This window comes from Gopherus evgoodei, chromosome 3, assembly GCF_007399415.2.
Source record: "Gopherus evgoodei ecotype Sinaloan lineage chromosome 3, rGopEvg1_v1.p, whole genome shotgun sequence".
Lineage (NCBI taxonomy): Eukaryota > Metazoa > Chordata > Testudines > Testudinidae > Gopherus > Gopherus evgoodei.
This window is the reverse complement of record NC_044324.1, coordinates 111,709,326-111,724,651: the sequence shown is the minus strand read 5'-3', so window position 1 is coordinate 111,724,651 and position 15,326 is coordinate 111,709,326. Positions and strand designations below refer to the sequence as shown.

The window sequence follows — 15,326 nt, the reverse complement described above, 5'->3', positions numbered from 1 at the left end:
TCCATAAGAAGCAAACACAGTTTCTAGTCAGTCTCACAATAAAAATAATTATTTTCATTACTGATTGCAAACTTCTCAAAAAATTAATTGAAGGAAAACATCACTACCAGTGGAAATTCACGAGAACTAATTCATTATTATCTAGAGTCAGCTGTAAAGACCCGTTCACACATCCCAGCTTCCAGATACTTGTACTCAATATACTTCCATGACAGAACGTTTACTCAATCTCCCTTTCAGTTTACTTTGCTATATTTCCTTCATTTATTCCAAGCGGTTGCATAAATAAATGTTTTTGACTGAGAAAGTAAATGGAATATATATATATAAAAAAATATGCCTTAAAAAGTTAAGGGCAAATTCATCAAAAAATTGGCCTTTTTCATTTGAAAGATAGAAACTCTTCAATGTATTCATGAACATGTGGTCTTCTTTCCCTTCTACCTTATTTCTTATTCTTTTTCACATAGAAGATAAAGCATCTGGATCCCCATTAAAAGCAGTCATTTATTTGAAGTGTGGAAGAGCTGGAAAAGGTGGAGACAGCTGATAAGGAAGAAATGAGCTCTGTCCAGAAGCCAGATGCTAATGAAGTGGTGTCCACTCCATTGTGCTATGAAGTGAATAGTTCCTGCTCCAGAACACTTTACTCCTTTGGCATCCAGCTGGCCATCTACATAGCCTGTGCCATCGGCATGATGCTCACCGTACTAGGGAACCTGATGGTGGTGATTGCAGTCTCTCACTTCAATACCCTACATACCCCCACCAACTTCTTACTACTCTCCCTGGCCCTTGCAGATCTCCTCCTGGGGATAATGGTGCTGCCTTTCAGCACCATCCGATCTGTGGAGAGCTGCTGGTATTTTGGAGATGACTTTTGTAGGCTGCATACCTTTCTGGACACTGTCTTTTGTTTGACCTCTATATTTCATCTGTGTTTTATTTCTATTGATCGTCACTATGCTATCTGTGATCCTTTGCTTTACCCCACTAAGTTTACCATAAGAGTGGCATGCGTATATATAGCGATAGGATGGGGGGTCCCCATGATTTATACTTTTGTCTTGCTCTATACCAATGCAATTGAAGAAGGATTGGGCCATTTTTTACAAGACATGCCCTGTGTTGGTAGATGTCAGCTGCTGTTCAACAAGCTCTGGGGCTGGTTGAATTTCCCTCTCTTCTTCTTCCCCTGCCTCATAATGATAACTTTATATGTGAAAATATTTATTGTGGCAAACAGACAAGCTAGACAGATAAGCAACATGAACAAGAGTGCTGGATGTGAGCTACACTTAGGAGCATCAAAGAGGGAAAGAAAGGCAGCTAAAACTCTTGGTATAGCTGTAGGAATCTACCTCCTGTGCTGGCTGCCCTTTACTATAGACACCATGCTAGACTGTCTTCTAAATTTCATTACCCCACCAGTTCTCTTTGATGTCTTTATCTGGTTTGCTTACTTTAATTCAGCCTGCAATCCCTTGATTTATGTGTTTTCCTACCGTTGGTTCAGGAAGGCAGTGAAACTAATTTTAACTCGCATCATCTTTGATTCTGGGACATCTACTGTAGACTTGTACCAGGAATGACCAGAGCTTTTAAACAACACTGTATCTGAACATAGCTCACAAAATAAAAACTCTGGGAAATGATACTGACAGCTTATTTCTGCCCAACGAAAAGGTAAGGTTTTTCAAAGCAACCAACAGAGTTGGGAAGCCCAATTCCTGTCAATTTTATTTAGGCAACTTTGAAAATCTGAACCGAAATCCTGAAAGAAAACAACAGAAAAATACTGAACTACAAATGATCAAAGCAGTTCTCATAATGATTTTTTGAACATTCAGTGAGCTGCCATTATTCAACTCAATGTCCATCTTTCTCAAAGCAGCTAGATTGGGCAGACTCGAACTTGGTTTCACATACTAGACACACTTGTCACTTACCTTCCAGAACAATCATATCTGACATAAATTGTCAATGCCTTTTTTTTAAATGGTGTTAGTAAACTTTTAAAGCACTAATATTATCAGTTTGTGCCGAATAACATAATCACCCTACTGTGAGGATAGCAATCTGATTCTGAAATAGAATGGTTTTTGCATCCCTGGTTTCCCAATGTTCCTGAATGAGAAATATGCCGTTTGATTAAAAGCAAAGGTAAATTGTTTCCTCTTCTCTCATCACCAAGTTAATCATCATTTTTCTGTATGGCATGTGATATAAAATCAGCAATATAGTAAAAAAAACCATGATAGCTTACAGCTTACCGTGTAATCACACATAATTGTCATGTTCTTAAGCAAAATTTTAGGCCCTGATTTAGCAAGGCACTTGAGCACATTCTCAATTTTAGGCATGATTAGTCCCAAAGAAGTCAATGAGGCTGTTTACATGCTTAAAGTTACATGTGTGCTTAAGTATCATGCTGAATCTGAATGTGGCCTCAGTCTATACTCCCAGGTTTTTTTCTGGCTATGATTATATGCTTTTACAGTGTAAATGTTAATAAAAGGGTCAGAAAAAGTTGAGACATCTGGTCTACTGCAAGTTCTGCAATACAGCTTTCTGATCAGACCTATGAGAATTATCTTGCCACATCTCTAGTCTCCTATGAATGTGCTTACCAGAAAATGTCCTTTTTTTAAAACTTCCAAACATAGTAAAATCTCTTTATAAAATAAATGAACAACTATATAATTACTTAAGTATTTTTTCTACTTGTTTTCTATTGTTTATTTATTTGTATATAAATACATTGTTAGATATGAAAACTGGTCTGTAGCATAGTGCTTTTTTTAAAATCACTGCACATCACTCAGATTGTACATATGTTTTTACGTCACAAACAAGATAAAGTATGAAGTGTGGTATAGGATTGTACAGTTACAGTTAAAGAACAGATTGCTTATAGGTAACAGTAAAATAATCTGTGTGAGCCTGATCCAAATCCCACTGAAGTCAATAGGAAGTTTTTAATTGACTTAACAAATGAGGGCTTATATATAAAAATACAAGAAAAGGGGTTCACACTAGCAAGTGTTACATATGAAATCAGTGCGGTATAAAGTATGAACTGAATGACTTAGTTTCTTGAATACTATAATAAGCATATTTAACAAAACAAAGCCAAATAACATAATGTTTTGCCCCCAACCGAGTTTCATATTAGTAAACTTTTTCCATGACATGAATACACTATGTTTAATGAACTTTCCAATCCAGGTACGCATGAGGTATGTTATTGGACTGTAGCAGTAAGTACGTTCCCAGCATCTGAATATTTCACTATGCATGCCTTTTTCATTAATCTAAGAAGTCCACAATCTCTGTCCCCTATTCAGGAAAACAGCCATATTCAAGACAGCCCTAAAGCACATGTTTATGGGCTGTCCTGAATAGAGATGTACTTAAGAATGTGTGTAAGTGTTTTTTCTCGGTCAGTGCATCTACGATACTCACTACTTCTATCGACAGTGACATTCAACTTCGCTTCATTCATTCACCAGCTGCTGTTCCTTCAGTTTTATTTTGGAAACTGCTATAATATTAGAGCAAGCCACTCTAATACCAGGAAAAAAAGAAAAACTAACAGTGCAGGAATTATTTCTTCCAACTATCAAGAATCACAGTTAACTAGGTTGAGAGGGGATTGAATAAACCTTACATTTTTATCCCAGCAACAGAGGAGAGAAAAAAATCTCATGATGGGGTCATCTGGGAAGTGACATTAACTTCTCTGGATTCCATCGGAAGAAGTACTGATAGTATATCAAACCCAAGTACATTAGGCAAGCTGCCATGCTAGATTGAGGCTTTCTGTTGCTTTGGGCAGAAATAAAAAATTCTAACCTCATCCTCCTGTCCACTCCATCCATCAGTAGAAAGTAAAAACATTACCCCCATCACACATGTGAAGATTGCCTATAGTGTGAGCATCAAACTTAGCAACCAGGCAAAACTTCAAATAAGCAAAAGAATGCATTGGACAGTGTCCGAGTAATCAGAGAGGTATACAGTGGGACACAATGAAGCATAGAACTGAATCAAATTTAACTACATCTGGGAAACATTATGAACAAAAATTCCATTTATATCCTTAGTACAGTTTCACCTACGCAAGTTTCTAGTGTAGACAAGCACAAAGTCTGAAGCAGGGTCACTGATCTTCCTCAGTAAAAAAGTCCCTGTGGTGATGGATGGGGACAATAAGATGACAACAAGGTGTAAAAATCATTATTAAGTTGAATGGGCTGCAAAACAATGATTTACTGTCATGTCAGACCTGAATATTGTATGACTTCTTTCAGTAACAAAATTTAGGGCCACAGTCTTTTGTACCAGTTTTCTGCCATGTAACTCCATGGTGTAAAACTGCTGTGGAGTGAGGATCAGGGCCTGAGATATTCAGTAGTAACAGTAAAAGAAAGGCTTGAAACTTCTTGGTCGTCTGTCATATTTTATTTCTTTTCTTTTCTTTTCACTTTTCAGATTCTTATGCGTCTTTACACATATATTTTTACGTACTATGATAACAGACATGATGGGGCTCCACTCTAGTCGGGAAAGGGTTAACACAGCCTTACTTCACTGTACCTGCCCTCCAGGTGTCGGGCGGGGGGGAGGGATTGGGAGAGGAGAGCACAGCTCAGTTGGAGGGCTGATCTCTGAGACCGGGGTTCTGGAACAATTTGTATAGTGGTGGTGCTGAGTGCCACTGAATCAACCTGTAAACCTTGGATATGATGGAAATAGCTTGAGAGACTGCCTATTGCCAGAGTCTCCCTGAAGAAAGATAGGCCTGATGAGAGACTATTGTTTTTTACCATGCCTTGCTTGTTGCTGTGGGGTAAGGCTGTGACAGTCAAATAAACATCTTTTGTTACACCTGACTAGGGTCTTGGTAGCAGTTTGTACTGTGCCCAGGAGTAACCCAGATCACACAGGCCAAGGATTTTTATTTGTTTGTTTTTTACTTTTCCTTGGAATCAAGTTCCTTTTGCTGTTCCACCCCAATATTCTTCAAAGAACACATCTTCTTTTGGAAAGAAAAACACTATACTTGTTATCAGCTAATGCTTGTGTGATTGCATTTGGTTAGGCACTCTGATCTAGAAACCTCTTGGTGCCAACTGGCAGGGCGCACAGAGGTAGATAGACAGAGGTGAAAGTAAGCAGGTACGGGCCGGTACGGAAGACCGGTAAGAAAAGGAGACTGACGAGGGAGGGTGAGAGAGCATGCTCCGCATAAGAATAGTTAAACTCAACTGTTCCCTGATAGTTCAGCCCCCAGGGCTAGGTTTCTGGCATCCTTGTTAATTTCACTCACAGTAGCTGGGGAGGAGGGGGGTCAAGGGGAGGGTGGTTTCAGGGTCCGCCCGGGCAGGGGGCAAGTGGGGCAATTTGCCCAGGCCCCCAAACTCCGCAGGGCCCCCACGAGCATGGCTGAGACTCCCTCCCCGGCCCTGCCTCCTCCCCTCCCCTTTCCTGAAGCCTTAGCCCATCCAGCAGCATCCCGGACAGCTGCAGCATGGCTCCAGCAGGGCCCCTGATCCCCTCCCCACTCACAGCCATGTAGTGAGGGGGTGGGGCTGTGAGCTCCAGGCTGAGTGGAGGGAGCTGAACTGAGCATGGAGCTCCCAGCCCTGCCCCCTGACCATGCGGCTTTGAGCAGAGCAGAGCTCAGGCCCCATCGGAGCCACGCTGCCTCTGTTGAGTGAAGCTCCTCGATGTACTGAGGCTCCGGGTGACAGGGGAGACAAGGGTAAGCGGCCAGGGCCGGCTAAGGGGCAGGGAGTCCCCGGGGACAGGGAAGGAGCAGAGGATGGGGGGTGGTTAGAGACAGGGAATGGGGAGTGGATCGTGGGCAGTTCTGGGGGGTCTGTCAGACTCAGCGAGGGGGGTGATAGGAGTTGGGTAGTCAGGGGACAGGGAGCAGGGGTGGGGTCCCAGGGTGGTGGTGGTGGGGTCTCTGGGGGATGATGAGGGGGCAAGGAGCAGGATGGATCGCGGATTCTGAGGGGGGCAGGCAGTTGGGGGGGCAGGAAGTGGATGGGGGTTGGATAGGGGGCAGGGCTAGACTGTTTGGGGAGGCACAGCCTTCCGTAACCTAAAGCTCATTCAGCAGTTGAGGCTTGCAGAAGAGCCAAGCTGTAACTTTTCCATTCGGGTTACCATCCCTTTCACTTCTCAAATGCCAAGTTTTAGTCTATATTTAATTTCAGGCCATAGGGAATATTTATGTCAGGGGAGGGTAGCTTCATTTAAAATTAGTCACTGGGGGAGGGATCACATGAGAAGAGCAAATATCCTACACCACCACCCTCCTTCCCCAACCCTACCAAGGGAGCCCACCCACACCCCTACATTTACTGAGGCTCCAGAGGGGTTAATTCAGTGATTCTCAAACTTTTATACTGGTGACCCCTGTCATAAACAGATAGCTAAGGGTTAATGTCTCTTTCACCCGGAAAAAAGTAACCTGAAACAGCTGACCAGAGGACCAATCAGGAAACAAGACTTTTTCAAATCTGGGTGAGGTGAAGAAGTTTGTGTCCTGAGTCTTTGTTCTTGCCGTGTGCCTGTACTCCTCTCGGCTATGAGAGGATATTTTTTCTTGTCTCTTGCTTTCTAATCTTCTGTTTCCCAGTTGTAAGTACAAAAAGATAAGACATAGGTTTATATTGTTTTCTTTTGTATTTACATGTGTATAGTTGCTGGAATGTGTTAAATTGTGTTCTTTTTGAATAAGGCTGTTTATTCATATTTCTTTTAAGCAATTGACCCTGTATTTGTCACCCTAATACAGAGAGACCATTTTTATGTACTTTTTCTTTCTTTTTATATAAAGCTTTCTTTTTAAAGACCTGTTGGAGTTTTTCTTTAGTGGGGAAATCCAGGGAATTGAGTCTGTAGCTCACCAGGGAATGGGGGAGGAAGGAAGTCAGGGGGGAAATCTGTGTGTGTTAGATTTACTAGCTGACTTTGCATTCCCTCTGGGTGAAGGACGGGGGCAGGGGGGAAACTTGGCTCTCTCTCTCGGTACTTGTATTTCCAGAACTGGAAATAGGGAGGGTGGAATCCCTCTGTTTAGATTCACGGAGCTTGCTTCTGTGTATCTCTCCAGGAACCCAGGGAGGGAACACCTGGAAGGAGGAGGGGGGAAGGGAAACGGTTTATTCCCCTTTGTTGTGAGACTCAAGGAATTTGGGTCTTGGGGTCCCCAGGGAAGGTTTTTGGGGGGACCAGAGTGCCCCAAAACACTCTAATATTTTGGGTGGTGGCAGCTTTACCAGGTCCAAGCTGGTAACTAAGCTTGGAGGTTTTCATGCTAACACCCATATTTTGGACGCTAAGGTCCAAATCTGGGAATATGTTATGACAACCCCTTTCACATAGCAAACCTGTGAGTGTGACCCCACCCCTTATAAATTAAAAACACTTTTTAATATATTTAACACTATTATAAATGCTGGTGGCAAAGCAGAGTTTGAGGTGGAGGCTGACAGCTCGAAGCCCCCAGTAATAACCTCATGACCTCCCTGAGGGGTCCCGACCCCCAGTTTGAGAACCCCTGGAGTAATTTAATTTTAACACCCTATGTCCATTCACATGCATGTGCTATTTTGAGCATTTCAGTTTTCACAACATATGCTCATCCCAGATTTGGAACAAGCTCAAATGCTCAGTTCGTGGAGTATGTACAGAAGCTATACTAAAGACAAACCCACAGTAACCATCAACAGTTTGTGAGGGATCCCATAGAGCCAGTCTCTAGGAAACAGATAAATGCATGGAGGTTAAGTCCATTAATGGCTATTAGCCAGGATGGGTAAGGAATGGTGTCCCTAGCCTCTGTTTGTCAGAGGGTGGAGATGGATGGCAGGAGAGAGATCACTTGATCATTATCTGTTAGGTTTACTCCCTCTGGGGCACTTGGCATTGGGTACTGTCGATAGACAGGATACTGGGCTGGATGGACCTTTGGTTTGACCCAGTATGGCTGTTCTTATAGTCTAACCTAAATGAACCCAAAGTTTTGGAGACAGATATGAGTCAAGGAAGCCAACAGAGTATCAGAAACCTGGAAAAATCTCTGACTGGATGGGCTCAGGTGTTTGGTCACAAGCTGAGGTCGTTCAAAAAGTTTTGGATCTTCTTTTAAGCAGAATTTTTTTTATTGTTTCTTTAAACAGTCAAACACAGCAAGCAGCAGATATTTGGCCACACACTTCTGAAACCCGAAAGCATATTCAGGTTATGGCAGACTAATTTCAGCTTTTCAATTAAAAAAAACAACAAATTTTGAAGGAAAGCAGACATTGTCCGTGATTTTTTTCTGCTTTTTAAAAACCCCTAGTTTTCGATCCAGAAACAGTTTTGACGGCACATATTTGTCCAACCCTTTTAATGAGCTTTAGTGCCTTTTAGCACTAGCTGATGCTGAGAACCAGTGATACCTTGTAAAGAAGTTTTCTCAAAACTGGATTTGTGCAGAGATGCAGAAGGTTTATTTTTCGCAGGGCCGCCCCTAGGGGGGGAGCAAGTGGGGCAATTTGCCCGGGCCCCGCAGGGGCCCCCACTAGAATATAGTATTGTATTTTTTTTTATGGAAGGGCCCCCGAAATTGCTTTGCCCCAGGTCCCCAGAATCCTCTGGGCGGCGCTGGTGTGTTTGACCATGGCAGGGGCAGTCCTTTCCTGCCCCCGGGATGAGGGGATCTCTCCAATACTAATATACACAACAAATACAAGCATTTGGCTGCACAGCTTAAATCCAGAGCTAATAAAAGCAGGGGGGGAAAACTCACTGTCACTTTGGTTTCTCGGCTCTTCCCTCCCCCTCTTCCAGTCAGGCTGCAGACAAGGCTCTGCATTCCTCCCCACCCCTCCACCCCCAACAGGGCTTCTCCTCTAGGCTCTAGCTTGCAGTAGGGAGACTGGCTGAGATGCCTGCTGCTGCTGCCTGCAAAAGAACAGTTTAAACTCAGCTGTTCCCTGTGCAGTTCAGTGCCCAGAGTTTGGAGCTGTTTCTGGCATCCTTGTTAATTTCACTCCCAGTTGTTTTTGGTGTGTGACCATGGTGGAGGCAGTTCTTTTCTGCCCATGGGATGAGGGGATCTCCTAAACACAATCAAAATCAGGAATCGTTTCCAAATTCAGATCTGTCCCATTCCATCCTCAGCAGAGAAACATGGTTGTGATGTCCATACTGCTTGCAGATCCTCTTTGAAATGATACAGTTTTAAAAAAAACAACACAAAAACATGGAGAACATGGTGGAAAGATTTGTCATGATGATTAGGGTTTATTTTGGGCAATGCAATTTTGCTAAAGCAACTAAAGATTCACAGGGAAAGCAAATAGCCCCCATAGACAAAACCACAAACGGATTGGAGGGGAAAACTGAATATTCAGGGAAATTATTGTGCATCCTTTGAAATAAATAGTAGTTTTCATTCCAATCCACCCTCATTATACATTGATTTAAACACCTGAAATGTCCTTAGGACATCGGGTGCAATTTCAGATCTCCTTTTGTTTTATCCTGCCTGCAGAGTGCAGAGATTGAAATTGTCAAAACTTTCTGTAAATATCTTGTATATTTCATGAAGTCTAGACCAGTTGTCCTTCATTCACCCCTGACTCTCCCCCACACACCCCGAACCCTCTCTGTGGTGTTTTGCCTTGGTTACTTACTCCTTGGCAGACCCAGCCCAGCGGCACCTGCTGGCTCTCTGAAGGCAGCAGCCCACAAGGGCCAGTTGCTGGGGTCGCTGCTGGTCAGTGGCAGGCCTGCAGCTGCATTGTTTGTGACACATTCATACACATACACATACATACAGTCAGAGGTGAAAGTAAGCCAGTCCAGTCTGGCGTACTGGCAAGAGCCAGTAACCCGTGCTGGACCGCATCGACTTCCACGGCGGGCATTGAAAGGGCTCTGGGCTGTCCGCAGCTGCGGGCAGCCCCTGAGCCCTTTAAATCCTGGCCACGGCTGAGATTTAAAGGGCTCAGAGCTCCTCGCCTCTGCGGGCAGTCCAAGAGCCCTTGAATCCTGGCTGCAGCTCTGGTGGCCGGGCTGGGGCCAGGATTTAAAGGGCTCAGGGCTTCCCTGAGCGGCAGGAGCTCTGGGCCCTTTAAATCCCTGCCCCAGCCCTGCAAAGCTCAGAGTTCCCCCTGGCGGCCAGAGCCCCAGGCCCTTTAATTTGCCCCTGAGCGCTGGGGGGGTCCCAGCCACCTCTTCAGCTGGGAGCCCCTGGTTGATTTAAAGGCCCTGGGTCTCCCAGCCACACCTGGTTCCCCAAGGCCTTTAAATCTTGAGAGAACCACGCCTCTTCTGGAGAGGCCACGCCCCCCCTCAGGACTCCGGCAGGTGCAGATAAGTCCTGTAAGTTACTTTCACTCCGTAGATAGAGTTACAGGGATCCCCTGGTTCATCAAAAGGTGTCATGTAATGTCTCTACCGAAAGCATGTGTCACATTGATCATCTTAATCATTATTAAAGTATGTGAAGATAATGTGTAAAGTTATGTATGTATCCTGAACAGGGCTGCCCAGAGGATTCAGGGGGCCTGGGGCAAAGTAGGGAAGCTGCCGTGCTTGTTACAAAACCCGGCAGTGTCTGAGTCTTCGACGGCATTTCGGCGGTGGGGGGCCCTTCAGTCACTCCATGTCCTTTGGCAGCCCCCCACCGTTGAAATGCCGCCGAAGACCTGAAGCGACTGAAGGGCCCCCTGCCTCTGAAATGCCACTGAAGACCCAGACCGTCACCAGGCCAGGACTAGAGTGGCATTTTGGCGGCGAGGGGCCCTTCAGTCGCTCCGCATCTTCAGCAGCACTGAAGGGCCCCCCGACACCGAAATGCCATCCGAAGACCCGGACCACCACTGGGCCAGGGATCGCAAGACCTCTGCTGGGCCCAGGGCCTGGGACAAATTGCCCCACTTGCCCCTAGTTCTGGGCGGCCCTGATCCTGAAAACTATGTACTTAAAGCAGGTAAGTTAAGGCAGGTCACCAGAAGGTGATAAGCAGATTCTAGGCAGGAAGGGGGTAGTAAACACTTATCTCTCTAGCAGACCATTGTGTTTGCATGCCTCCAGGCTAATTCAATTAGCATAAAACCAATGGACATACTTGGTGACAGGCTATGTTTGCTATATGGATCAGGCACAGGTCTGAGGATTTACAAAGGAAAGGAACCCCAAATAATCCTCTGGAGAGTGGACTTCCTAGGATAAGGACCATGTTGTGTGAGAGCATACTAAAACAAATGCTAATAGAGACTTTGCAGGGAGGTCAAAAGAAAATTAACAGGAAGAGGTAAACAGCGGTGGAGAGGGGAGGAACCCTGTTTTCAGGTGAAGATCAAAGGTCTGTTCTGGGGGTGAAAAAAAGACAGCCTGGGATCCTTCCCCAAGGAATTAAAATGGCATTAGGTTTGCTTCATGAAAAAGATCTCAGCTAGGCATGTCTGAAAATGCTGGGAAGAACTTCTTTAGACTGGAGAGTAATTTGTTTGCTCAGTTTAGGCCATAAAAAGCCTATGATTTTGTTTTATATGTAACCCTTTTTTTTTCAACATTTCTGCTTGTTGTCATATGACTCTCTGTTCTTTGTTAAAGAAACGTATACTTACTTTCTCTATGAACAAATCTAAGTGCTGTGTTTTAAGCAGAGGGGCATTCTTCTAAGTGGACTAGTAAGCTGTGCTGTGTACTATCCCTTAGGAAGTAGAGAATCTGCGAGCTCTGTGAGCCTTTAGTGAACCAGCAGCTGGACACCCCAGGGAGATGCCCAAAGGACCAGGTTGGTGTGTGCTTATTGCTAACCTGCCTAGAGAGAGTGAGGCCTGCAAAGGCCTGGAAAGTAGTGCTTGTATTGCCAGAGGCTGCTGGAGTCAGGGAGTGGGCCCACAGCAGATACAGACAAGACTACCTCATGCTAAAGACTGACAGAAGTGAGATGCCTCACAACTCTGGAGACCCCTGGGACAGACACATTTATTGCCATGTTCCAAAGAGATAGGAAAGTAATGGTATCCCCATATTTACTGAGAGGGAAATGAAATCTGCAGAAATGAAGTCTGTGTACAGAGGAAGAAGCTGAATCCAATCTTCTTGATTTCCACTAGAGTGTTTTAACTACTGGACTGTCTTTTTGTACAATCTCATTTTAGAATTGAGGAGACTTTGCATAATTTGAAATAATACCTAGCTTGTGCACATGGTACCATGATGGCCGGCACATTAGAAAAATCCTAAATAGACATGATCCTATTGCCAATCTTCGGAGTCATCTAATGCCCATAAAAAAGCCCCGGTGTTCTAAAAAACCCAGAGTTTCAAAAGAGACTCTGAAAAAAGAAAAAAATCCAGTGTTTGTAAATTTCCATGGAAACAACTAGGCTAGATATAGAACTACTGTGTAATAATTCATGAATAATTTATATTACTTCTGGCTATTGGGATGTTTAGTGTATTAATATATTGGTTTAGTTTAATACAGGATAAAACAAGCAGGAAGGAAAGCAGCTGTTTGGAAAAACAAGCGGGAAGGAAAAAGAATGGATCAAGTTAAGCCTCCCTTCAGTAAACACTTGGGGTAGGTCTACGCTGAATTTTGTATCCATGTCCAGGCACCTGCACCAGCAAACCAGTGCTTGCCAAGCATGCTTACTAACATCTACACTGCAGTGGGATGCACACTTCATACCCATATAGCCACATCCACACTGGCACTGCAAAATACACGTGTCTGACATTGGGATCTGTGGGAGTGCATCCTAGGGTTCTTAGCACCTTGCCAACTGGAGCCGCTCCAGGTCTTGGTATGCAGTGTAAGTGGGAGAACTTATCTGTATGTTCCATAGCTCCTTACAGATGTGTTCTCAGCCCACCAACACATCCAGACAAGGTTCTTCCTTTCTGTGCATTCCCTGTTTTGTCCATCCCAGCCAGAAACAAGCCATAGATCCTGCACCAGTTGAGCAATTCCTGCTTTCAGCTTCACTGTTATTGCAGGACAAGACAGAATGTCTGCAAGATGTGGGTGGACATGTCAGTGACAGTTTCTGGTTTTTTGAAGGCAATGGCTCTTGGAGAAGATGGGGAAATACAGCCATGGCAGTCGCAGTGGCGTATTCTAGGGCCTAGAGAGTTTCTAAGAAAACCAGTGACACAGAAAAATACAAAATAAAATTAGCACTGGCTGGATAAATATATCTGGTGTTTATAGTGCAATAATTTGTAATTTTGTCAGAAATTCTATAACAATGTTAAAATTAACAAAAATAATGCTAACACATAGAAGAATCAATTAAGCACAATTTTTCTTTTTTATTGTCTTATTAAAAAAGATATGCACTTACATTTTAAATCAGAACATTTAAAAAAAAAAAAGAAATGGACTTTACTAAAAATAACTCAACATGATTTTCATTAGGATTCCAAGTATACAACTATAAAAGCCTAGGAGACTTGAAAGGAAAAACAACAAAACAGACAGGAAGACGGTGACCTGGAATCAGACCTTAGCAGTACAAGATACATTTTCATTCAGAAAACAAACTCATTGTTGAGCAATCAAGGCGGAGGATTTTACAGCTCACAAACATTTTCATTGCTTTTCGAAACCAAGAATAAAAAAGAGAGTAAATCAAAGGATTAATGGCAGAATTGGAATAAGCAAACCAAGACACAATATCAAAAACAAGGGGTGGAGTTATGAAGTTGAGGAAAGCATCAATTATTACAACTATCAGAAAAGGTGCCCAGAATACCAAGAAAGCAAACACAGGTATACCCAGAGTTTTAGCAGCTTTCCTCTCTCTTCTGCCAACTCTGTCACTGTAATTATCAGACAACTGGGTGTTGTTGCTCATCATCTCTATCATTCTAGCTTGTCGTTTAGCCACAGCAAAGATCCTGCTATAAAGCACTATAATTGCAGAGAAAGGTATGAAATAAAGGAGAGAGGATACAACCACCCATGTTTTGTTGAAAAGAATCTGACAGCTCCCTACACATGAGAGGGCATTTACTAAATCATGTATCCCTTTCTCGTTAGCCCCAGTGAAGACAACAGAAAAACTGAATACTAATGAAAATATCCAGGCAACAGCTATAAACATGCCTGAAACTGGCACTGTGAACTTGATATGATAAATTAAAGGGTCAGTGATAGCAACATATCAATCAACAGAGATGAAACACAAATGAAATATTGATGAATAACAAAAAGATGCATCTAAACAATAGTGAAATCGACAGAATGTTTTCCCAAAATACCAGCACATTTCAACAGATCTTACAGTGCTAAAGGGCAGCACAGTCAGACCCAAACCAAAGTCAGTGCATGCCAAGGAGGCGATCAAAAAATGCGTAGGTGAGTGAAGCTGTTTGAAATAAACAATGGAAACAATTACCATTAGATTTCCACCTGCGGTAAAAATCGTCAGCAAACCAAGCACAATATACAAAGTTACTTGGAGTCCAGAAGACAATGGTGTTTTATAGCAAGATTCATTCATGTTCTCAAAGCAGTATTGCAAATCTTCCTTATCAAAAAAGATTGAGTTCATTATTTCCCTCAAAATTGAATTCCTGAACTGATGGTTATGATCTAGTAAAGGAAACACGTGCATCTATTTCTTCTTCTGAAAAAACTTCTCCTGAAAAAATAAATATGGGTGTTAATATAATAACTCCACAATATGATCTTGAATGCAGACATTAAGATTAATTCACAACTTTAAAAAATTACAACAATGGAAGATTTATGTAGCAGCCACTTTTCCCTGGTGATTTCAAATAAGAAATGAAAGAACTGGAAAAATATTATTTGAATTTATTGTATATGGAGTTAAGGATTCATTCTTACTTGTTTTGAATCTTCCAATGCCTTAGACATCTGAGAAATTCCCTTTCACAAATCAGTGTGAACTGAGATATGAAGAGAATGTTGGAACAGGCTTCAATTTATAGTAACACGTCCTCCCCTGAGTTCTGATGTTCATGTTAATGACAAAACCTGTTCTCTCCTCTCCCAAAGAAAAAAAAAAGGCTAGGGCATACTCACTGATTTTCCTAAATGAAGTCTGTGTGATGAAGGGTAGGGAAACAGAGATTACATAAGCTGTAAAAATCATTATTAAGTTGCGCTTCAAAATATGATATATTATCATGTCAGACCTGAAAACCATACAGCTTTTTTCAGTAACAAAATTTAGGGCCACAATCTGCTTTCTTTTATGTCAGCTTTATGCTATGTAATTCCATGGTGTGAACTGAGGATCAGGGCCTGAGATTTTCACAAGTAACAT

General features: G+C 42.9%; 2 protein-coding genes across 2 annotated transcripts; one reads left to right on the top strand and one right to left on the bottom strand.

The window, feature by feature from the left end:
- The first annotated feature begins 560 nt into the window (after positions 1-560).
- TAAR5 (trace amine associated receptor 5) lies at positions 561-1,592 on the top strand. Its single transcript, XM_030554248.1, has one exon. It carries the CDS (start codon positions 561-563, stop codon positions 1,590-1,592), a length of 1,032 nt encoding a protein of 343 aa, XP_030410108.1.
- An 11,964-nt stretch (positions 1,593-13,556) lies between these two features.
- LOC115647525 (trace amine-associated receptor 9-like) lies at positions 13,557-14,585 on the bottom strand. Its single transcript, XM_030554247.1, is given in 1 exon segment — positions 13,557-14,585. A coding segment is annotated over 1 exon segment (1,029 nt).
- Between the last annotated feature and the right edge of the window lie 741 nt (positions 14,586-15,326).